General features: G+C 33.8%; 1 protein-coding gene across 2 annotated transcripts in view; it reads right to left on the bottom strand.

The window, feature by feature from the left end:
• Window positions 1-3,105: 3,105 nt before the first annotated feature.
• The window catches only part of LOC149775542 (LIM domain kinase 1-like), a 107,781-nt gene continuing 84,459 nt past the window's right edge, over window positions 3,106-26,427 (bottom strand). For both annotated transcript variants that reach the window (XM_089944123.1, XM_089944124.1), the window contains 5 exons: window positions 23,192-23,295; window positions 20,499-20,564; window positions 17,509-17,742; window positions 15,145-15,299; window positions 3,106-13,763 (listed from right to left, as the gene is read on the bottom strand). In XM_089944123.1, the coding sequence (XP_089800249.1) occupies window positions 13,343-13,763; window positions 15,145-15,299; window positions 17,509-17,742; window positions 20,499-20,564; window positions 23,192-23,295 (980 nt within the window). In that variant the 3' untranslated portion in view covers window positions 3,106-13,342. The remainder of the gene's footprint in view (window positions 13,764-15,144; window positions 15,300-17,508; window positions 17,743-20,498; window positions 20,565-23,191; window positions 23,296-26,427) is intronic.

Here is a 26,427-nt window from a genome sequence, read left to right as displayed (position 1 = left end):
TATCCAAAACATCCATAAATTATCCCTGATAACGAAATTTTTTATTTTATCTTAAACTCGTGAAAACTTTATATCATATCTCTAAGAACAGTTTAGTTTACTACAATGTAACAACATAAAACATAAGCAACATTTCTCAAAACGCATAGGTTAAATATTCAGATCATTATATTTGGAGGTAAACATGTTTATTTGAATCGGAGTCTGTGACAGAGTGTTTCACTTGGAACTTCCTAAACTTGTTGACAGCTCTAAATGCTTTAGAGAGGAAGCTGACTTCATGGGCTATTGCTATGTCTTAATTTTTGTGTATATTGTTGTTTACTCGAGAAATTACTCACTCTTGCCGTAACATCTTGAAGCAAAATCAATCTTACTGTTGTACTCAGCTTTTCATTTGGTTGGATTTATTTATTCAAAGTATTATTCACTGCAAATGCAAAGTGATCATCAATAATATTCTTGGACAGGAGCATTAATGTGGAGTTATAGTGAAATCAGCCGAGGAAATTTTTCGATTATATTATTATGATGCATCAAAAAACTGTTAGCACATCATCACAATCCAGGCTACTGTCTCATTAACACATCAGAGACTACAGGCACGCCAACACTTTTCATATTGGAATTTAATGGGAATACCTCTGGAATTCAACTGGAACGTTGTACATTTGTACTTGTGTTAAAACTTAGGATTACTTGGGAATTAATAATGCTCTTCTCTGTTACTTAGTTTAAGACCACATACCCATTCAACAGCTTAATAACTGTGATTAATCAGCATATTATGATGATGTAGTTTGAATTTATCTGGTAGTATCATCATTTCTTTTTTGGTTCTGCGTGGGCAATGCTCATAAAGAAAAGATCTTACTAGTGTAAATTTAACAAGTGTGTTAGGACTCTCAAAATACACTAACTACCTGTGGAAACCCATTGGCAGGACAGAAAATCAGGGACATAACTCCTGTACATATCATGGAAAGATAGAAATCAAACTAATTTGACATTTTGTCAATGTAAATGTACATTAAAAGTGAGTTAAAATTATATATCCCTTGTCTAGTTAAGCTTCAGTAACCAAAGTTTGAATGATGGAAAATCAGGGGCCGTAACTCCTCTATGTGACTGGTATACTAAAGATCAAGCTTGTTTACAGTCTGTTCAGTACAAAGCTACACCAAACTTTTTCTGAAATCTAACAGTCACTGGTAATAATGTTGCAGATACCAAAGTTGTGGTTTTTAAAATGATACAGAATGCTGGAAACCTAACCCCATTAATAATGATATAGAATGCTGGAAACCTAACCTTATTAATAATGATATAGAATGCTGGAAACCTAACCTTATTAATAATGATATAGAATGCTCGAAACCTAACGCTATTAATAATGATATAGAATGCTGTAAACCTAACCCTATTAATAATGATACAGAATGCTGGAAACTAACTCATGTAGGCCTCATTGAATTTGGGTGAAATTTAACATTCCATGGTTAGTAATATGGCACAAAATCAATTGTCAGGGGTGATTTTGGGCGTAACTCCTATGAATGATGTCATGGAATGCCAGAAACTGAACATTTTCAAGATCAGACCAGTTTAAGGCCAAAGGCCAAATTAACTTGAAAATTATACAATCCATGGTAAAGTTATGTTGTGGGAACCAAAGTCAGAAGGATGGGTAATAAGGTAGATAAATCTTGCAAAAGAAATTGTGAAAGCTGAAATCAAACTGATTCAATCTCCATCATATTCTCTATGTCTCTAGCCTCCTTCAAACACCACATGTAAGCGCATTTTTTTTTGGCACTGATTTACGATGTCACTGGCAATTTATGTAATCTGGTAAACAGGGTGTGTTCTTGAGGTGAAAGGGATAGTGATGAATGGACCAGGCACTTATTTCTAACAATGTCTGTAGTGAAAATCTTAGTGGTGAATGGGCCAGGCAACTGTTGCTACCAAATGTTTGGAACACAGCAGTCTGAATAGATGAAATCGAGCCGAGTCTGACTAATCTGATCATCACAGATCTTAAAATTCAATGGGTCTGTATTATTATATCCTTTGGTTCTACTGTGAAATAGATTTACCATATCAATCTCTTTTGCACCTAATGTTTACACACATAATGAAGTTCAACAAACATCATTATGGAGTCTGTCAATTACATGTGTTTCAATTTAATACTAGCTAAAAGTTGTGTTTCTGAGATTACATATTAAGTTACAACTGACTTGGTTGCTTCCTTGCTCTGGATAACTCATGATTATTAGAATTTTCCATTACTCAGTGCATAAATATCTTTGAGTTTGTTGTTGTTGTTGGGTTTAATGCCATTTTTCAGCACACGATAGGCTATACATGGCGGCCAATATTAATGGTGGAGGAAGAACCTGAAAAACCCGCAGAAAGAACCACCAACCCACGAGAAGCTACTGGCAAACTTTCTCACATACCCACATGAGCCAAATCTGAGACTCGAACCCACGCAGACAGATGTGAGATGGCAGTGATCTGTAATGGACAGCACTTTAGACCACTCGACCACTCGGGGCGCCTCTATGAGTTTGAAACTTTTGGCAAAATTTCAAACTATAAGATGTTTAAGATGTGTGTGCTCTGAGTTAGGGAAAATTCTAACAAACATGTTAAGTTTGTTGTTTATTTAACCCAATGATAATGAAAGTATAATCACCCTTGAAACCACGAGATGGCATGCCCAGTATGACAAATAGCTTAGAAAAGCATGGAACAAGTATTTTTGCAGCCAATTTCAACATTTGCTCCATACAGTGGGTGAGAGCCCACTGGTAGTGCAACAGCTTTGTATCCTTATGGTACCAGTTATGATCCTGGACTCGAGAATTTGAAGTGTAAGTAGTCCCCTTCACAGGATGGTGTTTTGTTTCTTTTACCTTTTTCCTCCACCATAAAAAGACTTTGCAGACAATGAACCACCAACCTGAAGGATGTATCTGTATTAAAATGGGAAAATTGTTAGACTGTTGATGTCAGATAAGGTTCAAATTCAAGTCTAAAATTGCAATGAACACAATCTATTATGACTTACTGACTTGAAGAAAAAGAACGTCAACCTATAGTTAACAGTTTAATCTGAAAACAAAACAGTTCTGGTATGACAAATTAGCTGGTACAAAATGCTTATAAAAATGTCAATATGTCACAGTATATATCTGTAACAATGACACTATAATGAAACAATATATTTGATCACGTTTATACATATTTTAGGTATTTAAAAACTGTACAGAAATATAAACATTGACAAGGTGTATAATAAAAATTCAAGACAGATATATAAAGACAGATAAATAACTGATCTGTCAGAATAACTGGTCCATTATTGTTAATGTTATTGAAATTATTACCCAAAAAATCAAGAAAGGTCCAAAGATGATTTTCTGTAAAGATCCAATTGCAAAATTATACTTGTACAAATAGATAAGAAATAAATTCTTCAAAAACAGAATGTTTGTACTAGAGATCAATTAACATCCTTTGTATCTCATTTATGTGACACAATTAATTCTATATTAATAATAATTATGGAAGCTGACTATGTACCGCAGCATGATTTTTTACTCATGAATAAGCATGCAAGCCAAGCATCACGATTCAAATTAAAATACAACAATCAAAATGAAAAATAAACACAAGAATACATTTTTTTTTACTCAGTCTAAAGTGATCACATATTTTGAGATTAAAATAAGATAAACAAAATTTGCTACTGGATTCATTCATTCCCTATGTTTCTGAAATGCATCATAGATCAACTGTGCATGTCTGTGTGTTGAGTTAAAATCGTCAGTAAATGCCATTTTCTTGTCATTTTTATGAAAATCACAAAAATTAAACAAATTCTGTAAAGAATGCCAAAAGGCCACATAACATACAGTAAAACGACTCAGATCTGGATATGAAAATTTTAAATTTATATTCAACTGATAAAGAGCCAGGGTCCATCCTGCTACTACTCATTGTTTATAAAATTACAATGCGATGCTAAGCATTCTTGACCATGTCCAAGTGATCATATTGTTGTATATGTACCAATGGTGACCATCCTTATGGGCAGACATTACATGTACAAATGGCAACCGTGCTTATGTGCAGATATTACATGTACAGATGGTGACCATGCTTAGGTGTAGACATTACATGTACAGATGGTGACCATGCTTATGTACAGAAATCACATGTACAAATGGTGACTGTGCTTATGTGCAAACATTACATGTACAGATGGTGACCATGCTTAGGTGTAGACATTACATGTACAGATGGTGACCATGCTTAGGTGTAGACATTACATGTACAGATGGTGACCATGCTTAGGTGTAGACATTACATGTACAGATGGTGACCGTGCTTATGTGAAGACATTACATGTACAGATGGTGATCATGCTTATGTGAAGTTGTTATCACATCTGCCATATTCCCTGACAGTGTTGGGGAGTTTCTGAGACTCAAAAAGTGTTTTGAGGTTCCAAGGGGTGGGGGGTGGGGGTCAGTGCACATGACCACAAAAAGCCATCTTGTCCAATAAGGTACAAGCTATCTTTTCGTATAAACCTATAGAAAATTATTTTAAATTCAAAACTGAATAAAAACAATTAACTTGTCTATTTTATTTTTAAAGGCATTTAATACACTTAGAAAGTGTGTGTGTGTGATTTGGATTTTTAATGTAGCTTTAAAAAAATTTCAGTCATATCACTACAATGTCTGCAGTGTGGCAGATTATAGTGATGTCTAGCACTGGGGCATCAGGCCACAGACATGTAGCATGATGTCCCACCCAGTCATATTATCCTGAAACCAGGCAGACTAGTCCTAACACTAACCTCATAATGCTGAACACCTAGCGAGGCAGCTGCTAGTACCATTTTTGTAAGTCTTTGGCATGACTCAGCCAGGGATAGAACCCACGACCTCCCACATATGAGGCAGCTTTAACCACGAGGTCACTGGAGCGGATTAGAAAGAAAGATATAGTTTGTAGGAATAGCATTGTCAAATATCAAGGCCATACACATACACCTGCTAACACTCACATAATCAAAACCAAACTGATATTAAATAAAATCATACATAAACTTTCTGTCTTTATCCATATATATGGTTAATTTGATGCAGTCTTTGCTGCTTTCAGTTATTTAGTAGGGGGTTTGAAGGTAATGCAAGTGTCATTAGTGTTCATCTTTGCCATAATGCTAGCATTGTCAAAACTGTATCAGATGCAGTTTCACAAGATACGCTTGTCTCTAATATATATCACATTTAGGAATGAAAATTTCACTGGGGGCTTTACAGGTAATACAGCAGTAATAAATGCCTCTGTTACATACAGGTGTGAAAGCTTTATCAACAAAAATCAAAGGTGCAAACACGAGTGTGTGCTTATTGTTGTCTTCTAATGTAATGGCTCTAAGCATCCTGAAAAGCATTGGTCATTTAATGGTTATTATTTTAACAAAATTAAGATAACGAATAACAATAAAGAGAACATTTAATTCAAAATGTCAAATATGCTATATATGCAGCATACTTCTAATTCAACGGATATCATATAGGCCTACTTCATTTGAGCTGTTTGCAGTATGTGCAAAGAATTGAATATTCCCACTTGCTACCGTTCTTGACAAAGCCATATTCCTTGTTTTGAAAATTATTTTTGCTTTGCTGATAGCGTGTTTCTGTCAGAATCAAACTCTTAAAAAATGAATCACATCTGAACACTATTCTCACAACTGAAATAATCACATTCTTTATTTTGCATTTATGCATGGATTAAATTGCAATTTCAAAGAAACGTTCCAGCCGATCATAAACTTTATTAAGTTGGCTTGAATATTTTCATTCAATTCAGTGATGTGTAAAAGTAAGTTCTTTAGCACGTCTCTTTGATGTACTTAATTTCAGATGAATCAGGTTGTTCTACTTTGTTTACTTTACCTATGCAAATTAGATAACTGGACTTGCCCACAGCAGAATATGGCACAACACATCACCCCAGCTATTGTCAGCCAATTAAGTAATTTCTGAAAGGTGGTTGTTTATCTCTGACCACCTTAACTTTAAATTTCTTGATGTCAGCTGGACTGTTTACTATTCATAACAGATTACATGCACCTATTATGGTGATCAAGAAAAATAAGTTTTTTATTGTTGAAAAATCTTTGTGGCTTAGATTCCTGAAAATCATCTTTTTTTAAAAAAAACATGACTGTGTCGGTGTGTTATGACAGGTATGCATTACATGTACAGATGGGGACATTGCTTACATGAAGATATTACAAATCAATATTCCAAAATTTAAAAAGGCCTTTAAATTATCACAGACCTCAATCAGTCCAAACAAAGAATATGTACGTCTATAACTTACCCCACACATTATTTTCTTCTAATTTTCTTTTAGTTCTTAAATTGATATCCAAAATAACAGCCCAGCCCCAAAAATTAGCAATTTCACAATGGCTAATTTTTTTAAAGTTGACATGTAATTGCTGCTGTTGTGGATAATGAGTAACAGTAACTTTGAAATATTATATCATTATGTAAGTAAACTGTATGGTTAGACAATCAGGATGTTTCCTTCTTTCTCTAATGTTCATTACGGAAGCTTAGATTTTGGCATTTCTGAAATAATGCATACTTAGGCACTTAACAAACTTTAAACACTAAAACCAAACCAACCTTGTTTTATACCAACTGAACGCTTCAGTAATACAACCACAATCAATTAATTTCTTTAATTCTTTTAGCACTGCTTCTAATCACACATAGATAATCCATGCTGACAACTTTCAAACACTGAGATCAACTGACTCTGCTGAAAGAATCAGGTGTTAATTGTTTTATGCAGTTCGAAATTAGTAGCTAAATCATCTTGCCCTGTTTAAGCCAGTTTAGTCATAGTGTGAAAAAAGGAAAAAATATATAAAAATTTAAACAATAATTTTGCATATGCTGGCGATTTCAGCGAATGACTGGACTGACAAGATATCAAAATGGGGAAAATAATCTTTACAAAATTTTTATTTTATTTTATGAGAATGCAGGGAGTGAAAGAATGAGACCATTCAATGTTCATCGAGATATCACCCATTATACATTCTACTGTATTGTACAGCAATTCAACCTGGCATCGTGCTTTCACTGATACATGCTTTTTCAGTACAAGCATTTCTTTGATCAGTTAAAGAGTACTACCTATATATTCTCGATACTTGACAAAACTTTGTACTAACAGACAATATAGTATTATCACCATATACTTGCCAAATGTTTCCTTGACAGCACATTGCTATTTATCAACAATATATGCATTGGTATCATATGAAATAGTTTGTGCACTGAGTGATCTCACATCCTGGATTATACAATGTGAAGAATAATATATAGTAATGTATGTACATTTAAACCGTTAGCACTTCCATACAATATCTTCAGACAGAAGTTATGTTACAACTTAAGTTGTTGTTGTTGTTGTAGGGTTGTTGTTGTTGTAAGGTTTAACGCCATTTGTCAGCACACAATAGGCTATACCTGGCGGCCAGTATTAATGGTGGAGTAAGAACCCGGGAAAATGCCGGAAAAAACCACCGACCCATGAGAAGCTACTGGCAAGCTTTCTCACATTAGCTGAATCAGAGATTTGAACCCACGTAGACAGAGGTGAGATGGCAGTGATCCATAACGGAGAGCGCTTTAGACCACTCAGCCACTCGGGGCCCCTACTAACTTAAAGTATTTTTTCCAAAAATTTTATCACATTAAAAAATCAGTTTAAGAGCAGGGGTGGAATAACAAAAGGAAATTTACCTGAACAGAAGCGATAGCATAACAAAAAGAAATTATCACATTTAAACATTTCTTAAAACAGAAGGGATGGCATAACAAAAAGAAGATATTACATAACAAATGACTGTCAATAGTTGAACAGAATTTAAGATATTTTCATTACTGCCATTCTTGACTTCCAGAATTATTTACAAAAGTCAAATAGTCTATAAAATGTCATAATGTATAAATATGCAGACATTAATAGATGATTGATGTTCACATGCAAAAAATAGGACTTGAACATAAATCCAAAACTTCACAACAAATAATATGACAAAAATGCATTTTTGAGCCATGATATTCTGGTAAAAGTATGCAATATCATACAGAGAACATAATACTGTACATGCCAAAAGCATATGGTACATACCTACACCATATGGTACATGCCTACACCATATGGTACATGCCTACACCAAAATGTACATGCCCATTCCATATGGTATATGCCTATACAACATGGTACATGCCTAAACTATATGGTACATGTCTGAACCATACAGTAGATAACTACACCATATGGTACATGCCTACACCATATGGTAATTGCCTATACCATATGGTACAAGTTGTATCTTTCTTTTCCTCTTTCTCCATGCATTCTAAATTAGACAAAAAGTTCCAAGGTTTTCCAGGTGATGAACATAAATTATGTTCTAATCTTAACTTTCAATCTTTAACTTCAAAAAAAAAAAATGTGTACAACTTTCAATCTTTAACTTCAAAAAAAAAAAATGTGTACAACTTTCAATCTTTAACTTCAAAAAAAAAAAATGTGTCCATTTCATGTTTCAATGCTTTAAGGGAATCAACTCAGTGTAATATGAACAAGCAATTAAAATAATGAAACCATCACACATAGTCATATCAAAACAACATATTAAAAAGTTTAGATTATTGAGTGTTATTTTCTACACTTAAGTACACTGTGCAAACCTTAAGGCGGATTCACATGACAAATATAGCACTGACAATGAAATGGCGCATTTACGATTTTGTCAGAAACATGACAAATGAAATAAGCTCTGGCAAAATTGATGAAGAATAAGCCTGTGTCAGAAATAGTGTTTAATTTCTTGATGAAAAAATACATAAACATTTTTATTGTCTCCATGGAGCTGTTAATCATTTTCAATTGAAACAGATAACTTTGAGACCCATCAATCTTTCATCTTTCACTGCTTGAAATTTCTGATATATTTTAAGGAATCAATCTCTGTGTTATAGTTTCTGTAGGTAGATTAGATGCAATATGGTGGACAATTATTCAAAGGGAGGTAATATGCAAGCTTATGATATTCTATGATTTTTGGAATATGAACAGAATTAAAATCAAATGAAGCAATAACTACATTTGTTGAAGAAGCACCTTGAAAAAAATAAGAAAACATAAAAAAATTATATATGTTACATACATTTCAATATATATGTACAATAATTACATAGAAACTATGAGACAAACTGCATCAGCTGTCATGTAAGACGAGATGAAACCTGGATGTCAGCTTCTTTGTAGAGGAAAGGACATGATCCATGGCATCTTCTGAACCTGTATGTGCTTGAACCATGTGCTTTCAATTCTGCACCAAAGAGTCATGTGCTAATTTTAATGAGTGTTCCAAACTCAAGACTGTTAATGAACTGAAACTCCATCAATAAAACAAAGTCTCTATTTTTTTCAATTACAACTAGGATAGGCTCTCACAAGATTCTTTTTCCAAAAGCATAACTTAACATTATTAACCAATCCTGGTCAGCCATACATACTCTATTTAGGTTCACGCATTTCCAGGCTGGTTCCCATTTTTCCATATAATTAGTACTGTGAGTCCTGTAAAGTAATTACTATGTCTAACATGGGAAGTAATTACTGTCTAACATGGGAAATAATTACTATGTCTAATGTTGGAAGTAATTACTGTCTAACAAGGTAAGTAATTACTGTGTCTAATGTGGGAAGTAATTACTGTCTAACATGGGAAGTAATTACCATGTCTAATGGGGGAAATAATTACTACCCAAGGTAGCAAGTAATTACTATGTCTAACATGGACTCAACAAATACGCAATAGTTCTGAACACTGGATACAAAACCTTAACCTTGTCTGATCATGTACACATGAGCTACACGTACCAACAAAATTAGGTCAATTGTTTTAAATAATGTAAGAATGGCTCACAAGAAGGACAGTTTAGAACCTGCAGTATTTTATGTACAGTGTTGTCAAGGTGAAACAATTAGGCACAAGTATATGGACTATTGTTAAGGTACATCAATTAATCCCTATAAGTACATGGACTATTGTGAAGGTACATCCATTAATCCCCATAAATATATGGACTATTGTGAAGCTACATCAACTAATCGCTATAAGTATATGGGCTATTGTGAAGAGACATCTATAATCCCATAAGTATATAGAATATTGTGAAGGTACATCTATTAATCCCCATATGTATATGGATTATTGTAAATTCAAAGCAATTAAGTCCCATAAATGTATGGATTATTGTCAAGGTAAAAGCAATTAAGTCTGTAAGTGTATAGATTATTATGTTGAATATAATATGACAACAATAAAACTATCCCTGTAACAAATCATTAAGACTATGAAATTACTTATGACAGTTCGATACACAAAACATTTTAAAAAATGCACTTATCCATGAGCAGAACTATTATTGCACACATCTGAGACATTAATATCACAATGACAAGTGAGTCAATATATCTTTTTTATGATTCAGTTGTCCTCATGTAAAAACAATGCAACTTTATATGATGATTTGGTAACATCTCTGTTTAGTTTCTAACAGCACATCAACATATGAAAGGCTATATAATGCTCAGACAATGGGAATAAGTGCCCTTCCATGAGAAACATCACAGCGGCTGACATGAACTGACCTGGGCAAGGTTTGACTCTTTGACTTTTCTCACATGCATGTCCAGCATGTTAACCAATAAGCCAGCAAACACTGGCCTTTTCTTACATGTATGTCTACCATGTTTACCCATAAGCCAGCAGGGTTCCCAGATTTAAGGTAAATCATAATGACTTGATAAAGCTACAAAAGAATTATTTGACATCCTGTATTTTTATCCACATATAATACATACACAACTGTAAATGAAGTTGGACAAGGCTCTAAATTCTTCACTTTTTCCTCAACTTAGATTTTAAATTATCATGCCCATGATAACTTTGTGAGTAATGAGATTTTAGGTCAGGGGCAGGCTAGTAAGAAAGATGAAAAATAACTCTACAAGTTTCACAATTCAAAGTCCAGGAACCTTTTGTACTTGAAAAAAAGAGGGGAGAAAATCCTAGGTCAAAATACAAAACATCAAAGTCAGAGGTTTGAACATTGCACTCATTTGCTCATACAGTAGAATTTTGATTATCTGACACCCTAATAATTGTCAGTCTCTGTTAACCATCAGGGCATCGTACATCAAAATTATAAAACAGGTACATGTACATATATAAATATTATGATTTCTTGATGACCCGGTCTATAGTATAATACTTTTAATGTACATATTCTATTATCCATCTGTTATCATTACCGTCAAGGTCTCGGTCATGCACCCATACAGATAATCAAAGTTCTGCTGTATTTATAAGTGATAAATGAGGAATTGCAAGTCACACTTTTTAAGATGCTCATGTGATTGGACGAATGACTAACTAATTTCAGTTTTATATACAGTGAAGATAGAATGAATAAAGTTGTAACAGTTCAGGTACGACTTCCATGTCACTTGTCTTGCAGGGCAAGTAGCAAACTGAAAATATTTATAGCCATAAAGGTATAATAAATTTATTCATGAATTGATTCAGATATGCCAGTAAGTTATAAGATAGCAGATCCGAGTCATTATTGTCACGGTTAGATATACATCATACAAAAGCCTATACAGTATAAAATGTTTAATTTCCATAGATTTTCAGTTGCCACACAGTTTAGTATGACCAACATTTGCATACTGACGACAAAGATGCAAGTAGAAATGTTTTCACAGAACATGAATGCCCCACTACAGTGAAAAAAAACTGACCTAAACTCAAAACCTGACAGATGGACATATTTTATGTGTCTCTAACATATTTTTTGGTGAGGCGTAAAAAAATAGTTTAATTTCCATAGATTTTCAGTTGCCACACAGTTTAGTATGACCAACATTTGCATACTGACGACAAAGATGCAAGTAGAAATGTTTTCACAGAACATGAATGCCCTACTACAGTGAAAAAAAACTGACCTAAACTCAAAACCTGACAGATGGACATATTTTATGTCTCTAACATATTTTTTGGTGAGGCATAAAAAGAATCGGGTAATTAAACCATGCAGGGTGAATGACATTAGAAACTATCTGTTCTTGCAACTCAACACAATGAATCTACTCTGGTCCGCCTTGAGCTGGGTATGATAAGAGTCAATATGATAATGTAGCAGTTACTTCACTTGCCTGATTGATACTTAAATCAAGAGGTTAGTGACATTGCTTCCAATCATCCTCAGCCAAGTGGCAAAAGACTTTATCACTATGATGGTACCCCAACATTGTTATTTAGTCTTGTTCAACCAGACCTCTGAAATGGTTCCATGAGATCTTTGCCAAATGAGGGTTTTGGTAAAAACAAAATTAACCTGTCAAAAAGGTTCTACCAAAATAAGGAAATGTGATCTGATTGACTGATGAGATGACATCATGTTTTGTGTGAACAATGATAGTTTCATTGGCTGAATGAAATACATTTCCTGCATTGTCATCTGTTTAAGAAAACATGTTATGCTTTCAAGCTAACGAGAATTTTGTCTTGAAAGATTACATACAGTATGTCAATATAAAATCTATGATGGCAGGAAATGTTTTGCTATCTTTCTATTATAAAGGTCAACTGAAGCTCTGTTTGTCAGTAAAAGCAATCAATGATCCATTTCAGCAGACTCATGTATGTTGGAGATCCCATGGAACAATCAATGATCCATTTTACCAGACCCATGTAAAGTGGAGATCTGGAGCTATCAATGTTACATTATACCAAACCTATGCTATTAAGAATACTACCAGTGTTTAATATTGGCTGTTTGACAGTGGTGATAAAATTCAAGAACTGCAGGCTGATGATTAAATATTCAAACATCAACACTGATTTCTAAATTCCAAATAAATGCAAACAACTCTGTAAATGCTCCGTCTTTGAAACCCAGCACTGCTGGGAATCCAGCAGCAATGCAATGAAGCCATTGTGTTGTAAAAGGTTTATATACGATGGGATTGGAAAGGATGTTATATTTATTTGTGCGATAACACTGACAGATATGAAATGAAAAATGAAATGTTTATAAATGACTGTACACTGTATATAATTTTATAACAAAAATAAATATCTTTTAAATCATGACCAACAAGATGCATGTTGATATTTTTGGGATTTAGGATACATTGGCTAGGAAGAATGATTCTGATCTGATGCATTACATGAAGGCACATTTTTCTCACTTTTTTCTGATATTGTAATCAAGCTGGTCCGTCGTGTCGTTCCTGGGCTATTTTGTGTCACTGATGATTTTCTTTCATTTATTTCAACATCTATGTCATTATTTTGAGATCCATTACATTCATGTGGTAACTGGTCTGTCGATTCTTTCACTGGTGATTCACTACCACTTGCGTATTCATCATCACTACTGTCTGGCTCCTGTGGTGCCCACATCCGTTTCTTTTTTTTGAACGAGGTGAACAGTTCTTCTTTCATGTCACGATAAAATTGTACTGGGTCACCTTGTAATTCCAATGGAACTAAGAGACCATGGTCCAAATGGAACAACAGACTTTCTGTCCACAGATGGATTTTCTCGAAAGATGGCCTGAAAGAAAAGGGAAATTTTTATGAAGTGTAAGATACTGACATAAACGAGAGTTTATATACCATACAAAGTATGGTCGAGATGGAATAAAAGACTCTGTACACAGATGGATTTTCTGAGAAGAAGTCTTGGAGGAATGTACAATTTTATGAAGTTAAAGTACTAATGTCAAGTTGATTTGTTGGTCTGGGTTTATATAGTACAAACACTGGGTAAATTTGAGTGAATTATGTGGATACACTTAAGTGAACCGTGGGTTTACTTGAGCAAATAAACTGAATTAGTACACATTGATAAACTGTACATACATTTCAATGAACTGTGTGGGTATTGTCATAGACAGGAACTTCTAGCATCTCACAGAATATACTTTAGGCTTATGCTGATAGTATCAAAGACAGAAACTCCTACCATCTCACAGAATATACTTTAGGCCTATGCTGATAGTATCAAAGACAGAAACTCCTACCATCTCACAGAATATACTTTAGGCCTATGCTGATAGTATCAAAGACAGAAACTCCTACCATCTCACAGAATATACTTTAGGCCTATGCTGAAAGTATCAAAGATAGAAACTCCTAGCATATCACAGGATATACTCGAAGCCTACACTGATAGTATCAAAGGCAGGAACTCCTAGCATATCACAGAATACACTTTAGGCCTATGCTGATATTGTCAAAGACAGGAACTTTTAGCATATCACAGAATCTACTCAAGGCCTACACTGATAGTATTAAAGACAACAAAACTCCTAGCATACCACAGAATACACTTTGGGCCTATGCTGATATTGTCAAAGATGAAGTGAAGTGCTTTACTTGAATGCAGCAACTAACTAATGCAGAAGATATTTGACTTTCAAAAACCTGAACACTGAATGTTAACATGTTTGATAATGATGTTACAGTAGCTGGCAAACAAATGACTACTATATCATCATATTTACAAAAATGACACAAAATGAGATAATAAAACATATTCACATGAATTCTATTGGATAGAGGGAAGTTTACTTTGTTGTAATTTCTCTGTTCATGATTCAATATAAGCCTTTCAATCCGATGTAAAATTACCACTCCGAAGATGACAAATCCCAACCATGATAATGAAACATTCTCATACTTAACTAAAAATTCTGAAATCTGATTTTCAGTTATTTGATGTTAGTTAATCAACACACATTTAATTCAATATGCTGATATCTAATTGGTTAGTTTTTTAATGTTGGCCAATCAACTCACATTTACGGTTATTTTTTAAGCTAATATCTATAGTTCAGTTCTTTAATGTCAGCTGATCAGACATATGAAGTTTGATTTCAGTATGAGTAGAATTTGGGAAATGTTTTCATAATCTTAGGTCCTGATGTGCATACCTTTTCTCTGGAATGAACTGGCAGCATAAAACAGCAATCTTGAAAAATGGAGGGGGGCAGTCTTTGCAGAACTTCTTGCTGTAGAGTTCCACGTTGAGACCAAAGTCTGCAGTCCTGGGCAGGTAGTCAGGATCACCAAAAACCCTACCAATAATCTGAAGTGGAACAAGATGTCAAATCCACTGTAGGAATAATGGGACAAAAAGATGATTTCAAGCAATACTACAATCTTATAAGCTTATTATTTATGACTATGACAATAACTTCAATTCTGGATACAAATAAAACTACTCCATCTCATAATATTTAGATACAACAAAATTACTCAAAGTCAAAATATTTTGGATATAAATAAATTATTTCATGTCAAGACTGGACATAAATAAATTACTCCAAGTCAAGATTGGATAAAAATAAATTACTCCATGTCAAGACTGGACATAAATAAATTACTCCAAGTCAAGATTGGATAAAAATAAATTACTCCATGTCAAGACTGGACATAAATAAATTATTTCATGTCAAGATTGGATATAAATAAATTACTCCATGTCAAGACTGGACATAAATAAATTATTTCATGTCAAGATAGGATATAAATAAATTACTCCATGTCAAGACTGGACATAAATAAATTACTCCATGTCATGACTGGACATAAATAAATTACTCCATGTCAAGACTGGACATAAATAAATTACTCCAAGTCAAGATTGGATAAAAATAAATTACTCCATGTCAAGACTGGACATAAATAAATTACTCCAAGTCAAGACTGGATAAAAATAAATTACTCCATGTCAAGGCTGGACATAAATAAATTACTCCAAGTCAAGACTGGATAAAAATAAATTACTCCATGTCAAGACTGGACATAAATAAATTACTCCAAGTCAAGATTGGATAAAAATAAATTACTCCATGTCATATTATTTTGGCTTCATTACATTCCATACAAATGGTCAATGCAGAATGCTAGAAGCATTCAATTTCAACAGCTTACAGACTGTTTTTAATAACTTTCACAGACAGCTATTAATTGTATTAATTTTTACATATTCCTAAGGGGTGCAGAAATCCATTGTCCATGTTTTCCCAATTAGAAATTTGTTCTTATGAATGAGCAACTTTTGCGAGTTTACTTGTCCATGGACAAATAAATTGTGGTCTGTAACTTGAAAGGGCAGTAGTTCCTGTTTTGTCTCAGTAATGATTACACAAGCGCCACTGATACTAATACCAGTGATTACCATAGGGTGCATGGCATATTTACATAGTGTATGCTGCAATTTATTGATCTAGACTGAAACCAGCGGCAGCTTCTATAGATACAACCAACAAAACCAGATAGTATTGGTTGAGGTGTTATCTTTTGATGGCTACATCAGAACAAATTTCATTGGCTGGAGGATAGGGCTTCCCCAAGGAATTGGTTGTTTTGAACCAACTGCTTGACTCCTTGAAACCATTATGAATGACTATGATGAATTTTCCATTGTGTGCATCTGGATCTAAAATTTTCTTATAAAGCTACGGATGAATGGTGAAAAGTTGAATTAAAAGTCAACAAAACAGGCTAAAACTAAAATTATGACATTGAATACAATTAACAATGAAAACAGGAGTTCAAAGATTCTTGGCTGCATGGGATTTTTGGCTTGAGGCCAACTAAGATCAAACAATCACATCATGTAATATACATGATAGATACCCTTCAACTGCAAACAAAACCAGAGGACTGTTTGCAGGCCTGGTTATCACAAGAAAAGACACTGTTAACACATCAAGAAAGTGAAAAGAACAATATATGTTAATTAAAATTTGATAATGAAAAGGCCAAATCTGAGAAAACAGAAGCTGAGGGTGATTTAGACAGAGTGATCAATAAATATAATGTGAGCCAAACTGATCATTACAATAAGCTGTTTAATGCCATAGCAAAGCCGAGAAAATCTCACCCTAGCTATGAATTTCTCTGTGTGATTCAATCAAATCAACAGAACTGCATTGTAGATTTCATCAACAGTATATTTGACGTCCGACTGAAAAATGTCAAGGATAAAATACCCAGGGCTAAATTCATATTCATCCTTTCAGAGCCTAATATTGATTCAGCACTTATGGACCACAAATTCATTCATATTTGATTTGTTGACCTTGACCATAAAAGTTAAAAATATAAGACAAGCTGAAACATCCAGTATATTTTACATGTCAGTTCCATACTGTGTGAAAATATGAACAAGTGGGTCTTTTATACAGACAAGTAAATTTTTTAATTTATTTGTTCATGGACAACTTGATATTGAGAAAGTTTCTGCATCCCTGTTCCTTTAAACAAGTTTTCCACATGTCAGTGCTTACCTCACACAGAACAATTCCAAATGAAAACAAATCCACTTTCTCATCATAAGTTTGACCATTTAACATTTCTGGAGCCATCCAGTAGGGATTTCCTACGACAGTGTATCTTTTTTTGCGGCGGGACTTTTGATGACTGGATTTTTTGTTAGATGCTGACTGTGATTTTTCCATGTGAAAATCTCTCTCTGGTATAACTCTTGCTAATCCAAAGTCTGCTACAACAACTGTTAAATCCTGAAATTAATGTAATAATAATACTTAAACAATACTGTTTCAATATACTCGTATCATATGATTATGTTACAGTGATCATTATTCATAAATGTATCATATGATTTTGTAGTAGTGATTATTATTGATACTTGTATCATATGACTTTGTATGAGTAATTAATATTGATACCTCAATTATATGATTTTATTACAGTGATTATTATTGATACTTGTATCATATGACTTTGTTGTAATGATTTTTATTGATACCCCTATTATCTGATTTTGTTGTAATTATTATTGATACTTGTATTATACTATTTTGTTGTAATTATTTTTGATACATATACCATATGTTTTTGTTGTAGCAATTAGTATTAATACTCGAATCATATGATTTTGTTGTAGCGATTAGTATCGAGATCACATAGGGTTTGTTAACTTCATACATTTGTCCAAAAAATATTTGACATCTATTTAGGAAAGTCTAGTCTTTTGACATCTAACTCCAATTTCAATAATACAATGTATGTCTTAACGACAAGTCCAGGCTGAATATATCTAACAGCTCAATATATATATAATACATATCTCGCTGGATTGCCAAGAACATTAAACATATATGTATGATTCCTGTTTGCCTGTACATATGTATGGACTGTCAAGAACATTACACATATGTATGGTTGCTGTATGCCTGTGCATATGTATAGACTGTCAAGAACATTATGCACATATGTATGGTTGCCATATGCCTGTACACATGTATGGACTGTCAAGAACATTACACATATATGTATAGTTCCTGTATGCCTGTACGTATGTATGGACTGTCAAGAACATTACACATACATGTATGGTCGCTGTATGCTTGTACACATGTATAGACTGTCAAGAACATTATGCATATATGTATGGTTGCCATATGAATATGCATATGTATGGATTGTCAAGAACATTACAAACATACGTATGGTTGCCATACGCCTGTACATATGTATGGATTGTCAAGAACATTACACATATATGTATAGTTGCCATATGAATGTGCATATGTATGGATTGTCAAGAACATTACACATATATGTATGGTTGCCATATGAATGTGCATATGTATGGACTGTCAAGAACATTACACATATATGTATGGTTGCCATATGAATGTGCATATGTATGGACTGTCAAGAACATTATGCATATATGTATGACTCCTGTAGGCCTGTACATAGGTATGGACTGTCAATAACATTACACATATGTCTGGTTCCTGTATGTCTGTACACATGTATGGACTATCAAGAACATTATGCACATATGTATGGTTGCTGCGTGCCTGTACATATGTATGGACTGTCAAGAACATTACACATATATGTATGGTTGCTACATAATTGCAATGGCAGTAGCTGGTACAGGAAAGTAACATTTCCATTGGTCAGAATGTTACCACATGATCAAAATGAATTGCGTTCATTTCTGTATGAACTGTAAGGAGAACTACTTTTCCACTTCTATAAATGGAGTCACGTGTACAGCTTAAGATGAACACTGCCAGTGAAGGCAAACAATGAAGTAAGCATTAAAGGAAAACAACATTCTTGCATTTTTTTAATTAAAATAACTGAATAAATTTGGCTTCCATTGGTTGAAGGACTGGTATTATGATGACCTTATTACGATCAAGCAGGACAATCTCAAGTGCTACATATAGCTACGTAACAGAAAAAACCCAAACATGTATTACAACACTCAATTAAGATTTCTATTTTTTAATGATGCAAAATAAAAAGATAACGAATAATTGAAATTTCAATTATAAGAGTTTAACGTTGTTTTTTCTGAGTTTATCGTGGTATAAACTGTCAGTTGCTGACTCAAACAGCTTACATAACGCCCTTTGGGCATTATTTGCTGTGTGAATCGGCAACTGACAGTTTATACCAAGATAAACTCAGAAAAAACAACGTTAAACTCTTACATGCCTGTACATATGTATGGACTGTCAAGAACATTACACATATATGTATGGTTGCTCTGTGCCTGTACATATGTATGGACTGTCAAGAACATTACACATATATATGGTTGCTGTGTGCCTGTACATATGTATTGACTATCAAGACCATTATGCACATATGTATGACTCCTGTATGCCTGTACATAGTTATGGACTATCAACAACATTACACACATATGTATGGTTCCTGTATGCCTGTATATATGTATGGACTGTCAAGAACATTACACACATATGTATGACTCCTGTATGCCTGTACATAGGTATGGACTGTCAAGAACATTACACATATGTATGGTTCCTGTATGCATGTACATATGTATAGACTATCAAGAACATTATGCACAAATGTATGACTCCTGTATGCCTGTACATAGGTATGGACTGTCAAGGACATGACACACACATGTATGACTCCTGTATGCCTGTACAAAGGTATGGACTGTCAAGAACATTACACACATATGTATGGTTCCTGTATGCCTGTACGTATGTATGGACTGTCAATAACATTACACACAGATGTATGGTTCCTGTATGCCTGTACATATGTATGGACTATCAAGAACATTATGCATATATGTATGGTTCCTGTATGCCTGTACATATGTATGGACTATCAAGAACATTATGCATATATGTATGGTTGCTGTGTGCCTGTACATATGTATGGACTGGCAAGAACATTACCGTATCCAAGTGGTTCTTACAAAGCACAGGGATAATTGTTACAGATATAGTGACAAGTTTCTCAAAGCTACCTCTTTCACAAAACAGTTCTGTGAATTGAGATCTCGATGAATGATGTCCATGGAATGAAGATATGACTGAAAAAGCGAAATATATATGTATTAACAGACATGTATCTTAAAATAGGATCATAATAACAACTCAAAATGGTACTGATATAATAATGGACAACTAAATGTAGTATCCCATGATCATAAAAAGCAATACAAGCATAAACAAGAATGTAATTGCAAAACACATCTCCCTGCACTTCCCTACTTTGACTTCCATCTTGATGTATGAGGCATTTGGATAGTCATTCAAATTAAGAACTACCCCAAGGGAAAATGTCAGCTGAGTGTGTGAAATTATTATTTGCATGCTCAGTAAGTATGTACATGGCTATATTGTGGGAACCCTAACAGTTTCCAATCTATGTTCCAGGGTTTTTCTCATTTTGGGGATGAGGATAAGAATGGTTCTTGAGGCTAATGTCTGAATAAGCATGTCTTTTATGCATAGTAAGTGTGTGTATGGTTATAAAGTGGGTATTTCAAGAGTTTAATTCAATGCAATGGCATTAACACCTAATCTTTATGCCATTACTGTCATGGAATTAATACTTAATCTTTATGCCATTACTGTTACATTAATTATTAATACTAAATCTTTATGCCATTACTGTCAAGGCATTAATACTAAATATCCATGCCATTACTGTCATGGCATCAACACTCCACCTTAATGCCATTACTGTCATGGCATCAACATTAAATCCATATGCTATAAAAATCAATGTCATTAACACTAAATCCTTATTCTGACAGAAAATTGTCACCATTTAAGATGCACTTATCTCTCATATCTACATGCATTAAAAGAAGCAGAACAATTAGTACAGCATCTATTAGTAAGTATTCTATTCTTCCCTGCCTTTTTCTACAATAAATTTAATAATTCATTGAAACTTAATTTAGCATGCAGCCAACAAAATTTGAATAATGAAACTTTAACAATTTTTATTCACTAAGAAACATTACAGTATTCCCTTCCAAACATCAGATTTTAGACTCTACTGACATACACATTTTTTACTCTTTACTATACATGTCTTTGGGAGACACCATTCCCTTCTTTCTGTGATAACAAGAGTCCCCCGAATGTAATGATGCTCAACAAGTTGAACAGATTTTGTAGGAACTTATAAGAGGTCTACTTTTCCCATTCTTTAATAATTTTAAATTGTGGTGTATTGAAACCATCCCAGATCTTCTTGCGAAACTACAACAAAACAAATTTGGTAACAAGTACATTATCTTAGGTTTTAATTTACCTATTTGGAAAATAAGTGCAGTACAGAAAGTTTTGTCATGGCCTTTAACCATGAACCTGATATCATGGACAGAATATAATTTAACTCATTTCTGATACCATCAAGAAATAACCACATGCTAAGTTTGATCAATGAACTTGTCTCTGATACTATCAAGACATACAAATATGCTAAGTTTTTAATTTTACTCCGATATCATCAATATATATATATATATATATATATATATATATATATATATACACACACACACATATATCCATGTTCTGTGTTTGGTTTAATCCATAATTAAAAATGTTTTTAAAGCCATACTACAAAATTGCATCATACAAAGTATCCTTCAGAAATATCAATAAAATGGACCTGATGATGATTGTTAATACTTGAACTTTTTACAAGCCAGCACAGCTATAAACTCAAGTCAAGATCTTTGACTACGAAAATCAATTTCAGAGAGCAATCACCCTGTTCACTGATAAATAATGTAATACAAATCTGGTGGAAATTCATGCTGGGTACATGGACCATATGTGTAAGAATTCTGAGTTCATGATCATTGTGCATTGGCAGTCTGTGTCTATCAACATTATGTGATGATGGCCATCTATGTCTCTTGGTAATAAAAGTATGGGTCAATATTGTGTATTATGTGAAGGTATTCTAGGTCTGGGCATTTTGGTAGTGGCAGTCTGGGTCTATGGATATCATGTGATGGTACTCTAGTTTGATGGGCATTATGTGATGGCTGAGTCTATGGCCACTGGTTATTCTGGGTCTACTGGCATTATGTGATAGTACTCTAGGTCTATGGGCATTATGTGATGGCACTCTAGGTCTATGGGCATTATGTGATGGCACTCTAGGTCTATGGGCATTATGTGATGGCACTCTAGGTCTATGGGCATTATGTGATGGCAGTGTAGGCCTATGGGCATTATGTGATGGCACTCTAGGCCTATGGGCATTATGTGATGGCACTCTAGGTATATGGGCATTATGCAATGGCCTCCAGGTATATGGGCATTATGTGATGGCACTCTAGGTTTATGGGCATTATGCAATGGCCTCCAGGTATATGGGCATTATGTGATGGCACTCTAAGCCTATGTGCATTATGTAATGGCACTCTAGGTCTATGGGCATTATGTGATGGCACTCTAGGTCTATGGGCATTAAGTGATGGCACTCTAGGCCTATGTGCATTATGTAATGGCACTCTAGGTCTATGAGCATTATGTGATGGCACTCTAGGCCTATGTGCATTATGTAATGGCACTCTAGGTCTATGAGCATTATGTGATGGCACTCTAGGTCTATGGGCATTATGTGATGACAGTCTGGGTCTGCACTGTTCAGTTGTATGTGTTTATCAGTAAGATAAAATTTACTCACCATTCCAGAAGAGATGTCTTTGGCAAAGTTTACTCTCTGTTTCCATGACAATGGATTCGCCATGTCATGAAGAAGGTCCTTCAATGTGCCACCTCTGATATACTCTACAAACAATGAGAACAAAATGATAGGATATTCAAACTGTGTGTATATATATATATATATATATATATATATATATATATATATATATATATATATATATATATATTGTACATAGAGCTGGGCATTATTAACAACCTTATGCCAAATCTGCCTACCATATTTATCAAGACTATATCACTAGTCCTTTGTTTAACTGTAAATAATGCTGTTTAAATTAAAACTTAAAATACTATTTTGCTTCAACTGATTGCTCTCAATTTGCTGAATTTTTAAACACATTTTATTATGACATCTTTTACAGTTTTGTTCACAGAAATGCAATGTAGATAACATGTGATCATGAAAAAATATATGTCAACATTACTGTGTCAGTTCTTCCATTGAAAATCCAGATAAGCTGAAATTATATTTTAAATGATGCTGTATGAATTACTGCTAAACAGGGTGTGTATTTTGATACAAAACCACCATGAAAACAATCACAATTTCACAATGCATCATTTTATCATTCCCACAATTTCAACACTGTAAGGAAATTTGCTTCTATCAACATACTGTATACTATTATTTTTAAATAACATCTTGGACGAGGACAAAAGTAATGCAGATAACCTTTAATTAGGAATTATATGAGGACAAAGGTAATGCAGATAACCTTTAATATGGAATTATATATATGAGGACAAAAGTAATGCAGATAACCTTTAATTAGGAATTATATGAGGACAAAAGTAATGCAGACAACCTTTAATATGGAATTATATGAGGACAAAAGTAATGCAGATAACCTTTAATTAGGAATTATATGAGGACAAAAGTAATGCAGATAACATTTAATTAGGAATTATATGAGGACAAAAGTAATGCAGATAACCTTTAATTAGGAATTATATGAGGACAAAAGTAATGCAGACAACCTTTAATTAGGAATTATATGAGGACAAAAGTAATGCAGACAACCTTTAATTAGGAATTATGAGGACAAAAGTAATGCAGATAACCTTTAATTAGGTATTATATGAGGACAAAATTAATGCAGATAACCTTTAATTAGGAATTATACGAGGACAAAAGTAATGCAGATAACCATTAATTAGGAATTATATGAGGACAAAAGTAATGCAGATAACCTTTAATATGGAATTATATGAGGACAAAAGTAATGCTGATAACCTTTAATATGGAATTATATGAGGACAAAAGTAATGCAGATAACCTTTAATTAGGCATTAGATGAGGATAATAAGTAATGCAGATAACCTTTAATTAGGCATTAGATGAGAATAATAAGTAATGTAGATAACCTTTAATTAGGCATTAGATGATGTGACAAGGAAACTGACTGGCAGTATGACCAGAGTGCAAACCATAACCTTCACAGATGGATATCGTATTCATAAAACTTTTTATACCAAGTAATGTGACTCCATGAACAACACTGACTGAAAAAATTATCTAACGCAACTCTGACATCAGACTGATGTATGGACAAATAATCTCCATGAGAGACATCATCAAGCCAGAAGTCAGAATTACTTTAATATCTAGAAATTGTACTGAAAGGCATCGATAATACTCCAAATTGTTTTAATGCATTTAATTATCGCTTATGCAATGCCAAAATCTACTTGCAATCTTATACTGAGATATGGAAAAAGCAAAGCCCCTTGAAGCACCCCATCAAATCCCTGCATTTAAAAACAATTCCCCTCTGCCTAAGCCTGTAAATTACCAAAACATCTCAGGAGATGTAATGACTAATGCCCTTTGTAGCACCCCACCAAATCCCTGCATTCTGAAACTGGGTCCCCTCTGCCCATGTCTGACATTTACCAAAACACCTGAGATATGGAAAGAACAATGCCCTTTGTAGCACACCAAAAAATCAATGCATCTGAAATTGTGTCCCCTCTGCCCATGTCTGTCAATTACAAAACGTCTGAAAATGTATTTTTCTCTCAATTGCCTATTCTTTTGATACTTATTTAGTCCCTGATGTCTGACTAGAATGTTGTGGAGACCCTGAAATGGGTAATTTCACTGCTGAAATTGAAACATTATGCCAACGGAATGCAGAATGAATGCAAATAAAATTCAAAATGAATGCAAATGAAATGATAAATGCAAACGGAAGGAATCAAGAGCACAAATGTAAAATGTAAAATGACGAAAGATATATAAAACAAAATGAAAAACAAATTCATGTCATAAATGGTTTGAAAATCTGTGTGCCTGTATTTCATGCTACAGCTAAATTTCCATGGCTGAACACACTTGCGCATAATAATCTGTGTGCCTATTTCAAACTACAAGTAAATTTCCATGGTTCAATGCCCTTGAACATAATAATCTGTGTGCCTATTTCAAATTACAAGTAAAAGTTCATGGTTCAATTCCTTGCAAATAATCTGTGTGCCTATTTCAAACTACAAGTAAATTTTCATGGTTTGCCCTTGCACATAATAATCCATGTGCCTGCATTTTATGGTACAGCTTAATTTCCATGGTTCAATGCCCTTACACATAATAATCTGTGTGCTTATTTCAAACTACAAGTAAATTTTCATGGTTCAATGCCCTTTCACATAATGATCTGTGTGCCTATTTCAAACAACAAGTAAATTTCCATGGTTCAATGCTCTTGCACATAATTGTGTGCTTATTTCAAACTACAGTGGAACCCCGCTATAACGCGCCCTGCCATAACGCGAATTCGGATATAACGCGGTCGTAGCATGGCTCCCGAAATTTCGTATATTCATTCACACATGGAGAAAAAAAATTTGGAGAAAAGTAAAAAAAAACAAAACAAGAAATTAACTTCATTTTGGGCATGAGATTAGTTGTGACTTTTAAAATAATATGATTGTGGCATGGTTCCTGAAATTTGAAATTCATTTACGTGTATTTTTATCGGACCGTGAAAATATTTGTTTAACGTACGAGAAATAATGTGTAAAACGTTTACTATAATTTGGTGGAAGAATTCGCGTATGACTTTTAATAATAAACGATTGAAACTTAACAATTTATCCAGGTTCTTTAAGTGATTTTGGAGAAGTGATCGTGTATGAATTCTAAAATAATACGATATATATAACGTACGAGAAATAGTGTGTACAACGCTTGGC

Source organism: Sinohyriopsis cumingii, chromosome 19 (genome assembly GCF_028554795.1).
Source record: "Sinohyriopsis cumingii isolate HCF-2022 chromosome 19, ASM2855479v2, whole genome shotgun sequence".
NCBI classification, from domain to species: domain Eukaryota; kingdom Metazoa; phylum Mollusca; class Bivalvia; order Unionida; family Unionidae; genus Sinohyriopsis; species Sinohyriopsis cumingii.
The sequence above is the reverse complement of the archived record's forward strand: the minus strand, read 5'-3'. Positions and strand labels throughout refer to the sequence as shown.